Source organism: Myxocyprinus asiaticus, chromosome 43, assembly GCF_019703515.2.
Source record: "Myxocyprinus asiaticus isolate MX2 ecotype Aquarium Trade chromosome 43, UBuf_Myxa_2, whole genome shotgun sequence".
Classification (NCBI taxonomy): Eukaryota; Metazoa; Chordata; class Actinopteri; order Cypriniformes; family Catostomidae; genus Myxocyprinus; species Myxocyprinus asiaticus.
The window spans coordinates 23873532-23889232 of record NC_059386.1 but is presented as its reverse complement, the minus strand read 5'-3'; the positions used below and the strand labels follow the sequence as shown (position 1 = coordinate 23889232).

The 15701-nt window shown below is 46.7% G+C and overlaps 1 protein-coding gene across 5 annotated transcripts in view; it reads right to left on the bottom strand.

Moving 5' to 3' along the window:
* The window catches only part of LOC127433308 (neurotrimin-like), a 469555-nt gene that overhangs the window by 18606 nt on the left and 435248 nt on the right, over positions 1-15701 (bottom strand). For all 5 annotated transcript variants that reach the window (XM_051685086.1, XM_051685085.1, XM_051685087.1 and 2 more), the window contains one exon: positions 211-342. In XM_051685086.1, coding sequence (XP_051541046.1) covers positions 211-342 — 132 coding nt within the window. The remainder of the gene's footprint in view (positions 1-210; positions 343-15701) is intronic.

Here is a 15701-nt window from a genome sequence, read left to right as displayed (position 1 = left end):
CACTAGTGACCAAGAAATAGAGCAGAATCCTGAATGTTTCTTCCTCTTTTGATGTATTAAAATTTTCTCAAAATTCTAAAACTTTATTTATATTTTTATAGGATTTAAAAAAAAACATATTTTCAATCTGGTTTTAGACTTTATAATCCCACTGTAGGTTATGTATATGTATGTGTGCCATGTGTTGATGTAAATTCATGAGGCACTTACAGTTGACCGTGAGTTCAACTGTCTGTGTGTCCACAGCAATGTCGTTAGCTGCGGTGCACTCGTAAGTTCCCGCTCTCTGTTTGGTGATGAAGGGAATCTCCAGAACCTCAGTGTCTGAGCTGAGGCCATCATCTGAATGAATAAAAATGGAAAATATTAACTTGATTTAAAGTACATAAAAAAAATAATTGTCCTCCGATTCTACTCTACAGCACCAAGGCAAAATAAATAATATTTTAGTTGTACGCTTGCAGTCTACATTCATACAAACTTCTTAAAATTAATCCTAAGAACTTTATTTTTATTTAAGTTTTCTTCTTAAGAACCAAGTGCAATTATTGAAAATTCTTTAAAAGTTCTCAAATATTTTCTTAAGAATGTCTTTTATTTTGACAGGCTTTGATGTTGTCTGATTATCCTCATTCAACTTGTGTCCACATGTGTGGACGTTGTATTTTGGCTTTACTATATGCAACGCATAATTTAATTTCATTTAAACTGACTGATCTCAGTACAGGAGGCTCTGCGCTGTCAGTAAAGGGTTAAACTTTCTATGCAAAAAGTCATTTTAGAGTCTCTAGTTTCAAACTACAGTATATGCCATTTTTACAATTTTAGCGATTTATCGTGAAACGGCAAACTATTAAACCTATGACCACATATGTGGACTGTATGCTCAGTTTCATTTAAAATATCCTATATTCACTGTGCATTACCACATTGAGAATCAATGGATGCATCCAAAAGCTGGAAAATGTTGCTTTCAGAGGATGCATACAGAGTTAGAATAAGGACAAGGTGCATTTCAAACTCTTCTGAGACCAGTACAGACAGATAGCATACTGGAGGTTAAGTCATTCACTAAATAGGAAGCAAGGGAACATCATATAGCTCTCTATGCAGATAAGTGCATTCAATCCAAACGTCCTATTTAAAGTTCAGTTGCAGGCTGCAGATGATGTTTGGACCACTCAACATGTTTGACAGACATGGGAAAATGGTAATCAATACATAGATTCAGAAATTATAATGTATAATCTTATTATAACATGGTTGGCAGTGATTGGATGATGCTGGCTGTTACTTTGAAGCAGAATTATTTATGCTAATTTCTGATTTAATGTCTGTAATGTTTCAAAATCAAACATAATAAACAATTTGATCAATAAAACCCTGACTTTCTATAGCTTAGTATTATTCAAAATTTACATTACATTTTTAGGAAAATTATTTGTTCTAAATATATATATATATATATATATATATATATATATATATATATATATATATATATATATATATATACACACACACTACCGTTCAAAAAGTTTAGGGTCACTTACTCATTCTTTATTTTATTTTTTTCACATTTTAGAATAATAGTAAAGTCATCACAACTATGGAATAATAGAAATGGAAATATGGGAATTATGTTGTGCCTAAAAAAAAAATCCAAAATAACTGTGTTATATTTTAGCATCTTCAAAGTAGTCACCCTTTGCCTAGATTTTGCAGACATGTACTCTTGACATTTTCTCAACCAACTTCTTGAGGTATCACCCTGGGATGCTTTTTAAACAGTATTGAAGGAGTTACCATCTATGTTGGGTACTTAGTGGCTGCTTTACTTAATTATTTGGTCCAAGTCATCCATTTCAAAAACTTTTTTTTTTTTTTAAATACAATTTTTGTTTTTTAATTAAATATATTAATATGTTGGCACAATTATATTTTTGTCTACAAAACTAATTTCAAACGTTTAAGCATACGCCTTCGGATCAAAAGGATTTTAAGATCATGAGAAACTGTTTAGGCAAGTGATCCCAAACTTTTGAACGGTAGTGTATTATTTATATATATATATATATATATTTGTATTTTTTTTTTTTTTTATGTAAAATTTGTGAGATGTGTTAATTAAATGACACTACCCATCATTGGAGAATTTACTTGCTGGTAGACTTCAGTAGACAAGAGCTGGAGGTTCTAATTGAGGAAAATACTGCAAGGAAAAAAGTTATTTTTGGGAAGCTTGATAATTATATCACGTCGGAAAGACACGGGCATGGAAAAGGGTGGCGGAGGACAGTCTCGACTTTCTAATTATATAATTATTATGTTTCTTTGGACTCTAAAGATCATGGAAAGAGAGTGCTATGCAGCATGATTGGTCACCACAATAAAAAGCTTTAAAACAACATATATTTTTTGAATTTGTGATAAGATTTACTAAAAAATAAATAAAAATAACATAAAAACACAAAACAGTACAAAATTTGTTTTTGTCCAAAATCACATTTCGACATAAACAACTCATTGCGACTTCAAACTCAACATGATAGAACACGTTACATTTGAAAAGAACCCCATTAAATGTATAAAAAAATTAGGGGTGGGTAAAAATGTTGATTCCCTATCTGTCACTCACTCGACGTTGGTGTCAATGTAGTGACACTTGGGAGCCCGAGACACCTCTGGTCTTTGATAAAATGGTGGTCATGTTCTCATTGCGAGAATATGTCCATGGCAACGTTGCGGTCGCGGCTCGCCTTCGTAAGAAAGCGAGCCACCCCAGAGGCTCCCGCCTCGGTCCTTTTACCTGCGGATTTGAGGCCAGCACGGCTAGCACTGGGGGCGATTTGGGGACCCCAATGGGACCGCCTCCGCCGGGTATCCCCCGGGAATGGACCTCCCATTCCCCAGCACGCTCGTCTGCCCCGATCGGGCTTCCGGGTGAGTCCGCCGGCTCGTCTCACGGCGAGTTCGACCTCTTATTCGGAGCCCGCAAAAGTGATGAGCTCTCGAGCGCAGCATCGGAGAGCGAGCTCGTCCAGTCGGAAGCCTCAGCAGGGCTCCTCCCTTCGGGGTCGATCGCCCAGTCACAGGCTAATGCGGAGATGACGACATGCTTTCCCAGGCAGCCGCGAGCGTCGGTTAGAGTGGATTTCACTGCTCTTCCCTGAACCCTCGCGGCTCGGTGATTGGTTCCTGGGCTTGCGGCGCCGCTCAAAGCCACGCCCGCCCCGTTCCTTTCTTCCCGGAAGTGCATGAAGAGCTGACAAGGTCGTGGGAGGCACTTTTTACTGCCCGGTCCTGATCTTTTCAGCTTCCCCGCTCTCACTACCCTCGATGGTGGGGCAGCCAAGGGTTATTCGGCAATCCCCCGGTGGATAAAGGCGCTCGCGGTGCACCTATGCCCGCAGAGCGCCACCACCTGGCGCGGGTGCCCAAAGCCCCCGTCCAAGGCCTGTAGGTTTACGTCGTCTCTGACGGCCAAGGCCTACGGTGTCGCTGGACAAGCCGCCTCCGCCCTGCATGCCATGGCTCTCCTGCAAATCCGCCAAGGCGCTAAAGGAACTGCACGAGGGTAGTTCCGCCCCGGGATTGATGCAGGAACTGCGCTCGGCGACCGACCTCACTCTCCGAGCGACGGAGTTCACGGCGCGGTCTCTCGGGCGGACGATGGCCACACTAGTGGTCCAGGAGTGCCACATTTGGCTCAACCTGGTCGAGATGGGTGAGGCCAACAAGACACGATTTCTTGGTGCCCCCATTTCCCAGGCGGGCCTATTCGGCGACACCGTCGAGGACTTTGCCCAGCAGTTCTTGATGGTAGAGCAGTAGATGGATTCTAGCCGGCATATCCTGCCCCGGCGCGGCTCAAGATCCCGCACCCCATCTACTCATCGCCAAGGGCGTCCCCCTGCGGTGACTGCACTGGCTCCGCCGCAGCCCGCCCCTTCGGCCTGGCCCCGGCATGGAGCCCACCGCAGGTAGCAGACACCACCCGTCTCACGGCCGCCCAGAACCAGTGAAAGGCTTCAAAGCGCCCTTGAGATGGGTGACCCAGGGACAACGAAACCCGTTGCTCTGGAGCTGGTAAGCAGATCTTCATCTTTTTGTTACCTTTTGCATTTAATTGTGCTGCATGCCCAAGTGGCTGCAGTACTCAAGAGCTCAGCAAGAGTGGTTTCCTTGTTCCCTGGGTCACGTATCCGGTGTGTACGGCTGGCATCACGACCACCGTCCACCACTCCATTTGGCAGGTTGGCGCTCCAGTGGCGGTCTCCCGCCCTGAGCGCCCAGCTGTGGCACAAATCCGCCCCCGATGTGACAGTCTCCACGGGTCACGAGGACAGGCCTCTTCCTCCCCCGTCCCAGGCTGTTCCGGGGGTGGTCACAAGGAGCCAGGTAAGTGCTTCGATGTCCTCGGACTCAGCATGGCCACGAAGTGGTGTGGCACCTCGAGCTCCGCCCCGCCGCGAGGCCCCACCTGCCGGTACATCCGATGACGTTGTCCCTTTGGTCCCCCTTGCGCGGAACTTGGACGCATGGGTTGCGCCTTCCAGTCCGTCACGAGGGCTGGCCCGGACCATCCGACTCGGCTGCACGATTCACTTCGCCGGGCATCCGCCCAGGTTCAGCGGTGTCCACTTCACCTTGGTGAAAGACGAAAACGCTGCTACCTTGCGCGGAGATCGCTACCCTCCTACGGAAGGACGCGATAGAACCTGTCCCTCCAGCCGAGATGAAAAAAGGGTTTTACAGCCCCTACTTCATTGTACCGAAAAAAGGCGGTGGGTTGCGGCCAATCTTGGACCTGCGAGTACTTAACCGTGCTTTACACAGACTCCCGTTCAAGATGCTGACGCAAAGACGCATTCTAGCGAGCGTCCGGCATCAAGATTGGTTCGTGGCGGTAGACCCGAAGGATGCGTACTTTCACGTCTCGATCCTTCCTCGACACAGACCCTTCCTGCGGTTCGTGTTCGAGGGTCAGGCGTATCAGTACAAGTCCTCCCTTTCGGCCTGTCCCTGTCTCTTCGCGTCTTTACGAAGATCGCAGAGGCTGCCCTTGCCCCGTTAAGGTAGGTGGGCATTCGCATTCTCAAATATCTTGACGACTGGCTAATCTTAGCTCACTCTCGAGACGTGTTATGCGCACACAGGGACCTGGTGCTCTCATACCTCAGCCGACTAGGACTTCGGGTCAACTGGGAAAAAAGCAAGCTCCTCCTGGTTCAGAGCATCTCTATTCTAGGTTTGGAGTTGGACTCAGTCTCCTTGACGGCGCACCTTACGAACGAGCGTGCCCAGTCGGTGCTGGCCTGTTTGAAGGCATTCAAAAAGAAAACTGAAACTTTTTCAGAGGCTCCTGGGGCATATGGCATCCTTGGCGGTGGCCACCCCACTCGGGTTGATGCATATGAGGCCGCTTCAGCACTGGCTCCAGACTCGAGTCCTAAGACGGGCATGGTGCCACGGGACACACCGCGTGGCCATTACGTCGGTCTGTCACCGTCTTTTCAGCCCTTGGACCGACCTCTCGTTTCTACGAGCAGGAGTTCCCCTAGAACTGGTCTCCAGGCGCGTTGTGGTCACGACAGACGCCTCCAAAACGGGCTGGGGCGCTGTTGGCAATGGGCACGCAGCCGCCGGCCTCTGGACGGGTCCGCGGCTGCGTTGGCACATCAACTGCCTCGAGTTACTGGCAATTCTGCTCGCCCTGCGGAGGTTCCGGTCGTTGATCCAGGGCAAGCACGTGCTAGTTTGGACAGACAGCACAGCAGCAGTAGCATATGTCAACCGCCAAGGCGGTCTGCGCTCCCACTGTATGTCACAACTCGCCCACCGTCTCTTCCAACGGAGTCAGCAGCACCAAGTTGCTGCAAGCCACTCACATCCCGGGCAACCTCAACACTTCGGTGGATGCGCCGTCACAACAGGTTACCCTCAAGGGAGAGTGGAGACTCCACCTTCAGGTGGTCCAGCTGATTTGGAGTCGATTCGACAGGCACAGGTGCACCTGTTCACCTCCCAAGAATCCTCCCCACTGCCTGTTCTGGTACGCCCTGACCGAGGCCTTCCTCGGCATAGACGTGCTGGCACACAGCTGGTCCCCTGGCATTCACAAATATGCGTTTTCCCCCAGTGAGCCTGCTCGCACAGACCCTGTGCAAGGTCAGGGAGGACGAGGAGAAGATCGTCCTGGTAAGCACCCTACTGGCCCGCCCAGACGTGGTGCTCGGACCTCACGCTCCTCGCGACAGCTCCCCCCTGGCAAATTCCCCTGAGGAAGGACCTTCTGGCACCCATGCCCAGACCTCTGGAATCTCCATGTCTGGCCCCTGGACGGGACACGGAAGACCTAAGCTGTCTCCCACCTGCGATGGTAGACACGTTCACTCAGGCTAGGGCTCCCCCTACGAGGCGCCTGTATGCCTTTAAGTGGCGTCTGTTCACTAAGCGGTGTTCTTCCCGTCGGGAAGACCCCCAGAGATGTGCAGTCAGATCAGTGCTTTCCTTCCTGCAAGAGAGGTTGGAAGGGAGGCTGTCCCCTTCCACCTTGAAGGTGTACGTTGCTGTCATAGCAGCACACCACGACGCAGTCAACGGTAAGTCCTTAGGGAAGCATGATCTGATCATCAGGTTCCTAAGAGGTGCCAGGAGGCTGAATCCCTCCAGGACATGCCTTGTTCCCTCATCGGACCTCTGTAGTTTTTCAGGGTCTACAGAGAGCCCCCTTTGAGCTTTGCAGTCAGCCGAGCTTAAGGCACTCTCCTTGAAGACTGCCCTCCTGACTGCACTCACTTCCATCAAGAGGGTAGGTGACCTGCAAATGTTCTCTGTCAGTGAAACGTGCCTGGAGTTCGGTCCGGGCTATTCTCACGTGATCCTGAGACCCCGACCGGGCTATGTGCCCAAGGTTCCCACCACTCCTTTTAGGGACCAGGTGGTGAACCTGCAAGTGCTGCCCCATGAGGAGGCAGACCCAGCCCTGTCATTGCTGTGTCCGGTGCACGCTTTACGCATCTATTTGGATCGCACGCAGAGCTTTAGAGTCTCTGAGCAGCTCTTTGTCTGCTTTGGTGCACAGCGGAAAGGAAGCGCTGTCTCCAAGCAGAGGATCGCCCACTGGCTCATTGACGCCATAACTATGGCATATCTCGCCCAAAACATACCACCCCCGGTAGGGCTACGAGCCACATTCTACCCGTGGTGTAGCGGCTTCTTGGGCCCTAGCCAGAGGTGCCTATCTAACAGACATTTGCAGAGCAGCGGGCTGGGCAACACCCAACACCTTTGCAAGGTTCTACAACCTCCGGGTGGAACCGGTTTCGTCCCAGGTAGTGGCACGCAACACAAGCGGATAAGCCCGGGAGAGCCGGCCGGGTGTATCGCTTGCACATAGCGCCTTCCACCTCCTTTTGAGCTGAAGACGTGCGCTGTTAATTCCCAGTAGTGTTCACAAAAGTTGTTCCCTGGTTGACTTCCTCCGAGCCCTGTGGCAGTCGAGTTTTTGGAGAGACTCGCTGCCGGCCCAGTACACGTGCTAACTAAGAGCCCAGTTCTGGGGTAGGTGCTCCGCATGTGGCGGTTCCCTGTAAGGCTAACCCCATGCGATCTATATCTTCCGCTAATTCATTTCCCTGCTGGCAAACTGCATCTTCCTTGGGCAGAGCCCCTCTGCCCCAGTCTCCATGTTGTAGTAACTCCTCCCCCATTGGGCAGGATCTACCTTGAAGGCTCTCCACATGGTTGGAAAGACCATGTGATGTATTCTTCCACTTAAATCCCCCCCCCCCTTGGGGCGAGATGTGGTCTCCGCGGTGTCCTCCCCTTGGGAGGGACACCCCCCGACTAGACCTGGCGGCCCAGTCGGATAATCCCCCTTCTTTTTTTAGGGAGTGGAAAAAGAGAAGGGGAAAGAGGCCATGACTGGGTTAAGTCTGTCTCTATCTCTGGGTAGTCGACTTGTCCCCAAAAAGGGCCATTCGACACTCATAACTGTGTTGGGGGAGGTTACGTGTCGACCTGGCATGCTGGCTATGAGGCACACAGCAAGTCTGCCCACCACACACCGCCAGTTCACGTAACACAGTTAAGCCTTGTGGCGTTTTGTATAGGGACCCCTAGTGTCACTACATCGACACCAATGTCGAGTGAGTGACAGATAGGGAACGTCACGGTTACTGGTGTAACCTCCGTTCCCTGATGGAGGGAACGAGACGTTGGTCCCTCCTGCCACAACGCTGAACTACCCGCTGAAATGGCCGGACCTTATATCGGCTCCTCAGCGTAAAACCTGAATGAGTGGTTGCATACCAGCTCCTTTTATACCCATATGTTCAGGGGAGTGGCATGCAAATACCACTCGCCAATTTTCATTGGCCTTTTATCAAAGACCAGAGGTGTCTCGGGCTCCTAAGAGTGACCCCTAGTGTCACTACATCGACACCAACGTCTCGTTCCCTCCATCAGGGAACGGAGGTTACACCAGTTTTCCAGTGCATCGCGATCTTCATTTGAACGATCTTGATATTGATTCTTAAATCCAAGATCGATCTTTTACTCTATGCGCAACCTAAGTCCTGGCGCATCCCTCTACTACAATGAGAGGATATCACTCACATTAGCATGCGCTCATCTACAGATGCTCATTAAAGGTGCAGTATGTAAGATTCAGAAGCCCTTGTTATTAATGACACCTGTGGCCGTTAAGTGAACTGCAGCCAGCTACCTGTTGCTCGTGCACACACTCCATAGCGAGCATCGACAAATACCAAATATTTGTAATTTTTTTACGTTAAAAATGAAAAAGAAAATGGTTGTTAAGAAGAATTTTCTTCTTAAGGTCATCATGTTGAACTGTTCATGCAAAAACAGAATTATATGTGATATACTGAAAAGGTTAGGGCCTGGAACAACACTCTTATAAAGCACTCATTACCCTGGTTGTAGGGTTTGGGTTAAAGTTAGGGCTATGATTGGCTGGAACAACAAATGATGTTGATCAATTAACGTTCTACTTGAGTAAATCATGTAATGCTGCAGGTGTTTTATTACATAATCTTGTACTGTATAACTAGAAAGTTTCTGATTTTTCAAAGATAAAGTTCAGTACCTTTACTTCCATACTTTGCTTAGTTACAATAAGCAACTGTAGAGCATGCTGATGTCCCTCATAAGAAATTCAAATTTCTTCTTCCCTGAAATACTCAACTTTCTGTTGTATTTATAGGCATCTGTGTCCTATTGTGGGAGACGACGACACTAGAGATATGAAATTCTATTCAAATATGAGCCTCTGTCTCTGCATGGCTGCTTTGAAGTATTTTCATGCACACAGGAGTCAAACTGTTAAAACATATGGCACCTTTTCATGTCTGCGAACTCCAGACCGGGAAAAACTGTTAGTGAAAAGAGATGTATGTGATGCAGTTCTCAGCGTGAAGAAGCAATACACAGTTGACTTCAATAAATAAATAACATTCCCAATGTAGTATCTGACAGCAAAATAACACACCATATTCACTTAAGTATGCAGTGAAAGACAATGTCTTACACCTGGGAGAGGTTGTTAACAAGAGAGAAAGAGGCACTTCCTTTATCCTGATGAAGAGTGTCAACAGAGCGCTCTGGAGAAAGCAGCTCATTACCCATCAGCACTCTACACACTGCAATGCATTGAAGAGCAGTGTACTAGAGTTTGCAAAAAAGGGTCCTGTATAATTCTGTTGTTTAACAGTAAAAAGTCCATTTTAAAATCCAATACTCCAATGGTTCTCTACAGGTGGGTTGTAGGTCTGTTCTGAAAAACAAAATGATCACATGAGAACTCGACTTGTTGCTAAGCAGCATCCCCTATTTGGCATTTTTGCATTAATTAAAATGCATTTACCATTTCCAGTGGTGCTACTAATTGCATGAGCATACTGTACATTCATCATGCAGTGATGGTTATTTTTATGGTTGAGGTTTGGGTTAGGGCATAGGGTTAATAAAATATGCATTGTTGTTGACTATATTGCATCATTTACAATTAAAAACACAACTCACGTTTGATGCTCTGCAGTGTAAATCTTGTCAGTGAACTTATGGATGAAAATTGTTAAGATTGTTAAGTGTTTTTTGATTTTGTTAACAATAATAAAGATAAGACAAAAAATATGCATCATTACGATAATTTCCATAAACGATCATTTTGATTAAAACTCCGTTGACAGAAACATGACAAGAAATAAACAACACTGCAAGATATTTCCAATGCACTAACAGTGCTTTGAGAGGAAGACAAATCTTGTTGATTATTGATTATCAAATGATCCAGTAAAAGTATTTTGGGATTTCTGCTTGAGCTGTTTGAGTGGAAAGAGTTGAACACTGGTAAACTGAAGCCTATATATTGGCTATATGAGATTAAATCAACAACGATATAATATTATAACTTGATCTGCACAGTCAATGAAGTGAACACACAGGTGAACTTGGTTCACGAAGGCGACTAAGTTATGTGCTAGTCAGAATGCGTATCTTGTTTTGTAAATAAGTCATTGCTGTAGCTATGCGCTATATGCAGCGCAAATATCCTAAATAGTCTCTAGAACAGAAAGTTAATAACACTGAAAATGTATTCACTAAAAGAATGAAGATTGCACAATACATTAACTAAACAGTAACTAATACTTTAGTATACTCATTATATGCTAGCATTTATTGCAGGGACTTATTTCATCTTGAGTCTTAAGTTGATACATGTTTAAATTAATAAATGTTTCTTTTAAAATGTTTGTTTGAATATTTGGTTTAGGCTTCAGCTGTTACAGTTTTGTAATTTTAGATATTATGAAATATCACTAACATAAATTTTTGTTGACTAAAATATGCTATTTTAATAAAACATATACAAAAAATGAATGATTATGACATTACAAATTATTGCCTTAAAGGAAATTTTCATCAAAAGACCACAATTATGACTGAGAAAAATTATGTATAAAAATCTAAGCTGTCAAAACGCATCCGATTAATCAAAAAAAGTTTAACTAGTTAATTTGTCTTAATCGCGATTAACACATTTACTGTTAATTACGGCATAAACCAGCATAAACACTGATTAACCTTTGCAATGTGTCCACCCAGAGTCATTACACTGATGCACACACCATAAACACACACAGCAGTGATTCATTGTCAGTGACAAAGTGATGGGGAAAGGAGCTCTTAACGCTATTTGTTGTACAAAACAAGCCTAGATGGAACTTGTAACAGAAAGTATTTTTCAGCCTAAGTAAGGTGCATTTTAATTACCACAGAAGCACGGCAAGTCTTAACTATCACTAAAACACAGAATGAGACATTTTTTGTCTGTATAATGCTTTTCATGTGGAGTTCAAAGTGTCGCTTGACGCTGGAGTTGACGTCCTGATGCGAACATGAACACAACTGCTGTAACAAAACAGATTGCCACTGTCTACCGGCAGAGTAATATTTTGAAGGATGAGATTTTAAGAGATTTAATGCCCATTGCAATGAATATGCCACCTACTGTATGTGGGGACTAGTTCTTTCAATAAGTCAAACTCCTATTTAAACTTTGGGAAACATTTAATGTTACTTGAATTGGTGCTATTTTAGTGCATTTCTATTTTTATACAGTGGAAGGCTTTGTTTGGAAAATGCTAATAAAGCATTATATTGTTACATATTGTTTTGTTTTCTTTCCTAAGAAGGAAATAAATGCATTTTGACAGGAAAATAAGTATATTTAGAGTCAAATGTCAGCATTTTCAAAATCTGCGATTAATCGCAATTAACTAAGAAATATTATTCAATTAATCACGATTAAATATTTTAATCGACTGACAGCACTAATAAAAATGAACACTGAGTGGACATTTCACCCAGAAACTGAAGCCCACATGTCCCCATACGTACAACAACACTTTCAGCTTCAGCCACTTGTGGCACTGATTCAAATTTTTGAAAGCACAGACCGATTATCAGCAGCAAAACGTTCAACCTACTGTTGCCGAATTCGCAGTAAGATAATTCTAGGAAAAACTATACTAAGAAGGCATTCTATACAATTTTTTTGTTTTGCTGTACAAAAATGTTAATGTCCAGTACTCTTCAAAACATCCCAATCAGAACCAAACCTTTGGGAAGGAATAACAATTAAAAAACATATTTGTAGTGTGAGCAACTTAGAGTTTGTTTATTCTTCATTCATGATTTTCAGTTTGATTGTGCAATCTCAAAGAAAATACATACCACTGGTACTTTAAAGCTGTTCCTCAAGACTCAGATTTCATGTTGAAATCTTTGAAGTTCTTAAAATTATTACATGACATTCAACAACAACATGCATTAACAATAGCAGAACTGATTTACAGTCTTTATGGTTTGTATGTTTGATTTCATTCTCACGGAAGCCAATAATTCACCACACAAAACAAACTGTGATCAACACAAATTTGTTTATTCTCACTGCAAGTTAACTCGTATTATATGTAGTCTGGGTTCTATTTTCTTTTACCTTGCATAGCTGTGCTCGTTTGTTTATGTCAAGCAACCTAAGGGTGCACATTTTTTTCAGGGGGGTGGGGGTGAATCAATTCTGTTTTTATAAATATAAATAATAAAAAATATATTAGTGGGAGTGGTGGTGGTGGTGTAGTGGAGTAAAGCACTGAATTGATAAGTGGAAGGTTGTTGGTTCAATCCCCACAGCCACCACCATTGTGTCCTTGAGCAAGGCACTTAACTCCAGATTGCTCCAGGGGGATTGTCCCTGTAATCAGGGCACTGTAAGTTGCTTTGGATAAAAGCATCAGCCAAATGCATAAATGTAAAATATTAAAATCATTACATTGCAATCATAAATTATATTCCAAAATAGACTTTAAAATGTTTAAAAAGTATGTATTACATTAGGCACAACTACTGAATGAAGGAAAACGTCATGGTTACTGGTGTAACCTCCGTTCCCTGATGGAGGGAACGAGACGTTGGTGTCGATGTAGTGACACTAGGGGTCACTCTTGGGAGCCCGAGACACCTCTGGTCTTTGATAAAAGGCCAATGAAAATTGGCGAGTGGTATTTGCATGCCACTCCCCCGAACATACGGGTATAAAAGGAGCTGGTATGCAACCACTCATTCAGGTTTTACGCTGAGGAGCCGATATAAGGTCCGGCCATTTCAGCGGGTAGTTCAGCGTTGTGGCAGGAGGGACCAATGTCTCGTTCCCTCCATCAGGGAACAGAGGTTACACCAGTAACCATGACGTTCCCTATCTGTCACTCACTCGACGTTGGTGTCGATGTAGTGACACTAGGGGTCCCTATACAAAACGCCACAAGGCTGAACTGTGGTACGTGAACTGGCGGTGTGTGGTGGGCAGACTTGCTGTGTGCCTCATAGCCAGCACACCAGGTCGACACGTAACCTCCCCCAACACAGTTATGAGTGTCGAACGGCCCTTTTTGGGGACAAGTCGACTACCCAGAGATAGAGACAGGCTTAACCCAGTCGTGGCCTCTTTCCCCTTCTCTTTGTCCACTCCCTAAAAAAAGAAGGGGGATTATCCGACTGGGCCGCCAGGTCTAGTCGGGGGGTGTCCCTCCCAAGGGGAGGACACCGCGGAGACCACACCTCGCCCCAAGAGAGGGGGGGATATTTAAGTGGAAGAATACATCACATGGTCTTTCCAACCATGTGGAGAGCCTTCAAGGTAGATCCTACCCAATGGGGGAGGAGTTACTACAACATGGAGACTGAGGGGCTCTGCCCAAGGAAGACGCAGTTTGCCAGTAGGGAAACGAACTAGCGGAAGATATAGATCGCATGGGTTTAGCCTTACAGGGAACCGCCACATGCGGAGCACCTACCCCAGAACCGGGCTGGCAGCGAGTCTCTCCGAAAACTCGACTGCCACAGGGCTCGGAGGAAAGTCAACCAGGGAACAACTTTTGTGAACACTACTGGGAATTAACAGCGCACGTCTTCAGCTCAAAAGGAGGTGGAAGGCGCTACGTGCAAGCGATACACCCGGCCGGCTATCCCGGGCTTATCCGCTTGTGTTGCGTGCCACTACCTGGGACGAAACCGGTTCCACCCGGAGGTTGTAGAACCTTGCAAAGGTGTTGGGTGTTGCCCAGCCCGCTGCTCTGCAATGTCTGTTAGAGAGGCACCTCTGGCCAGGGCCCAAGAAGCCGCTACACCACGGGTAGAATGGGCTCGTAGCCCTACCGGGGGCGGCATGTTTTGGGCGAGACATGCCATAGTTATGGCGTCAATGAGCCAGTGGGTGATCCTCTGCTTGGAGACAGCGCTTCCTTTCCGCTGTGCACCAAAGCAGACAAAGAGCTGCTCAGAGATTCTAAAGCTCTGCGTGCGATCCAAATAGATGCGTAAAGCGCGCACCGGACGCAGCAACGACAGGGCTAGGTCTGCCTCCTCCTGGGGCAGTGCTTGCAGGTTCACCACCTGGTCCCTAAAAGGAGTGGTGGGAACCTTGGGCACATAGCCCGGTCGGGGGTCTCAGAATCACGTGAGAATAGCCCGGACCGAACTCCAGGCACGTTTCGCTGACAGAGAACGCTTGCAGGTCACCTACCCTCTTGATGGAAGTGAGCGCAGTCAGGAGGGCAGTCTTCAAGGAGAGTGCCTTAAGCCCGGCTGACTGCAAAACTCAAAGGGGGCTCTCTGTAGACCCTGAAAAACTACAGAGGTCCGATGAGGGAACAAGGCGTGGCCTGGAGGGATTCAGCCTCCTGGCACCTCTTAGGAACCTGATGATCAGATCATGCTTCCCTAAGGACTTACCGTCGACTGCGTCATGGTGTGCTGCTATGGCAGCAACGTACACCTTCAAGGTGGAAGGGGACAGCCTCCCTTCCAACCTCTCTTGCAGGAAGGAAAGCACTGATCTGACTGCGCACCTCTGGGGGTCTTCCTGATGGGAAGAACACCACTTAGCGAACAGACACCACTTAAAGGCATACAGGCGCCTCGTAGAGGGAGCCCTAGCCTGAGTGAACGTGTCTACCACCGCAGGTGGGAGACAGCTTAGGTCTTCCGCGTCCCGTCCAGGGGCCAGACATGGAGATTCCGGAGGTCTGGGCGCGGGTGCCGGATGGTGCCCCTTCCCTGAGAAAGAAGGGCCTTCCTCAGGGGAATTTGCCTGGGGGGAGCTGTCACGAGGAGCGTGAGGTCCGAGCACCACGTCTGGGCGGGCCAGTAGGGTGCTTACCAGGACGACCTTCTCCTCGTCCTCCCTGACCTTGCACAGGGTCTGTGCGAGCAGGCTCACTGGGGAAAACGCATATTTGCGAATGCCAGGGGACTAGCTGTGTGCCAGCACGTCTATGCCGAGGAAGGCCTCGGTGAGGGCGTACCAGAGTGGGCAATTAGAGGATTCTTGGGAGGCGAACAGGTGCACCTGTGCCTGACTGAATCGACTCCAAATCAGCTGGACCACCTGAAGGTGGAGTCTCCACTCTCCCTTGAGGGTAACCTGTTGTTACGGCATGTCCGCCGAAGTGTTGAGGTTGCCCGGGATGTGAGTGGCTTGCAGCGACTTGGTGCTGCTAGCTCCGTTGGAGGAGACGGCGGGCGAGTTATGACATACAGCGGGAGTGCAGACCGCCTTGGCGGTTGACATATGCTACCGCTGCCGTGCTGTCTGTCCGAACTAGCACGTGCTT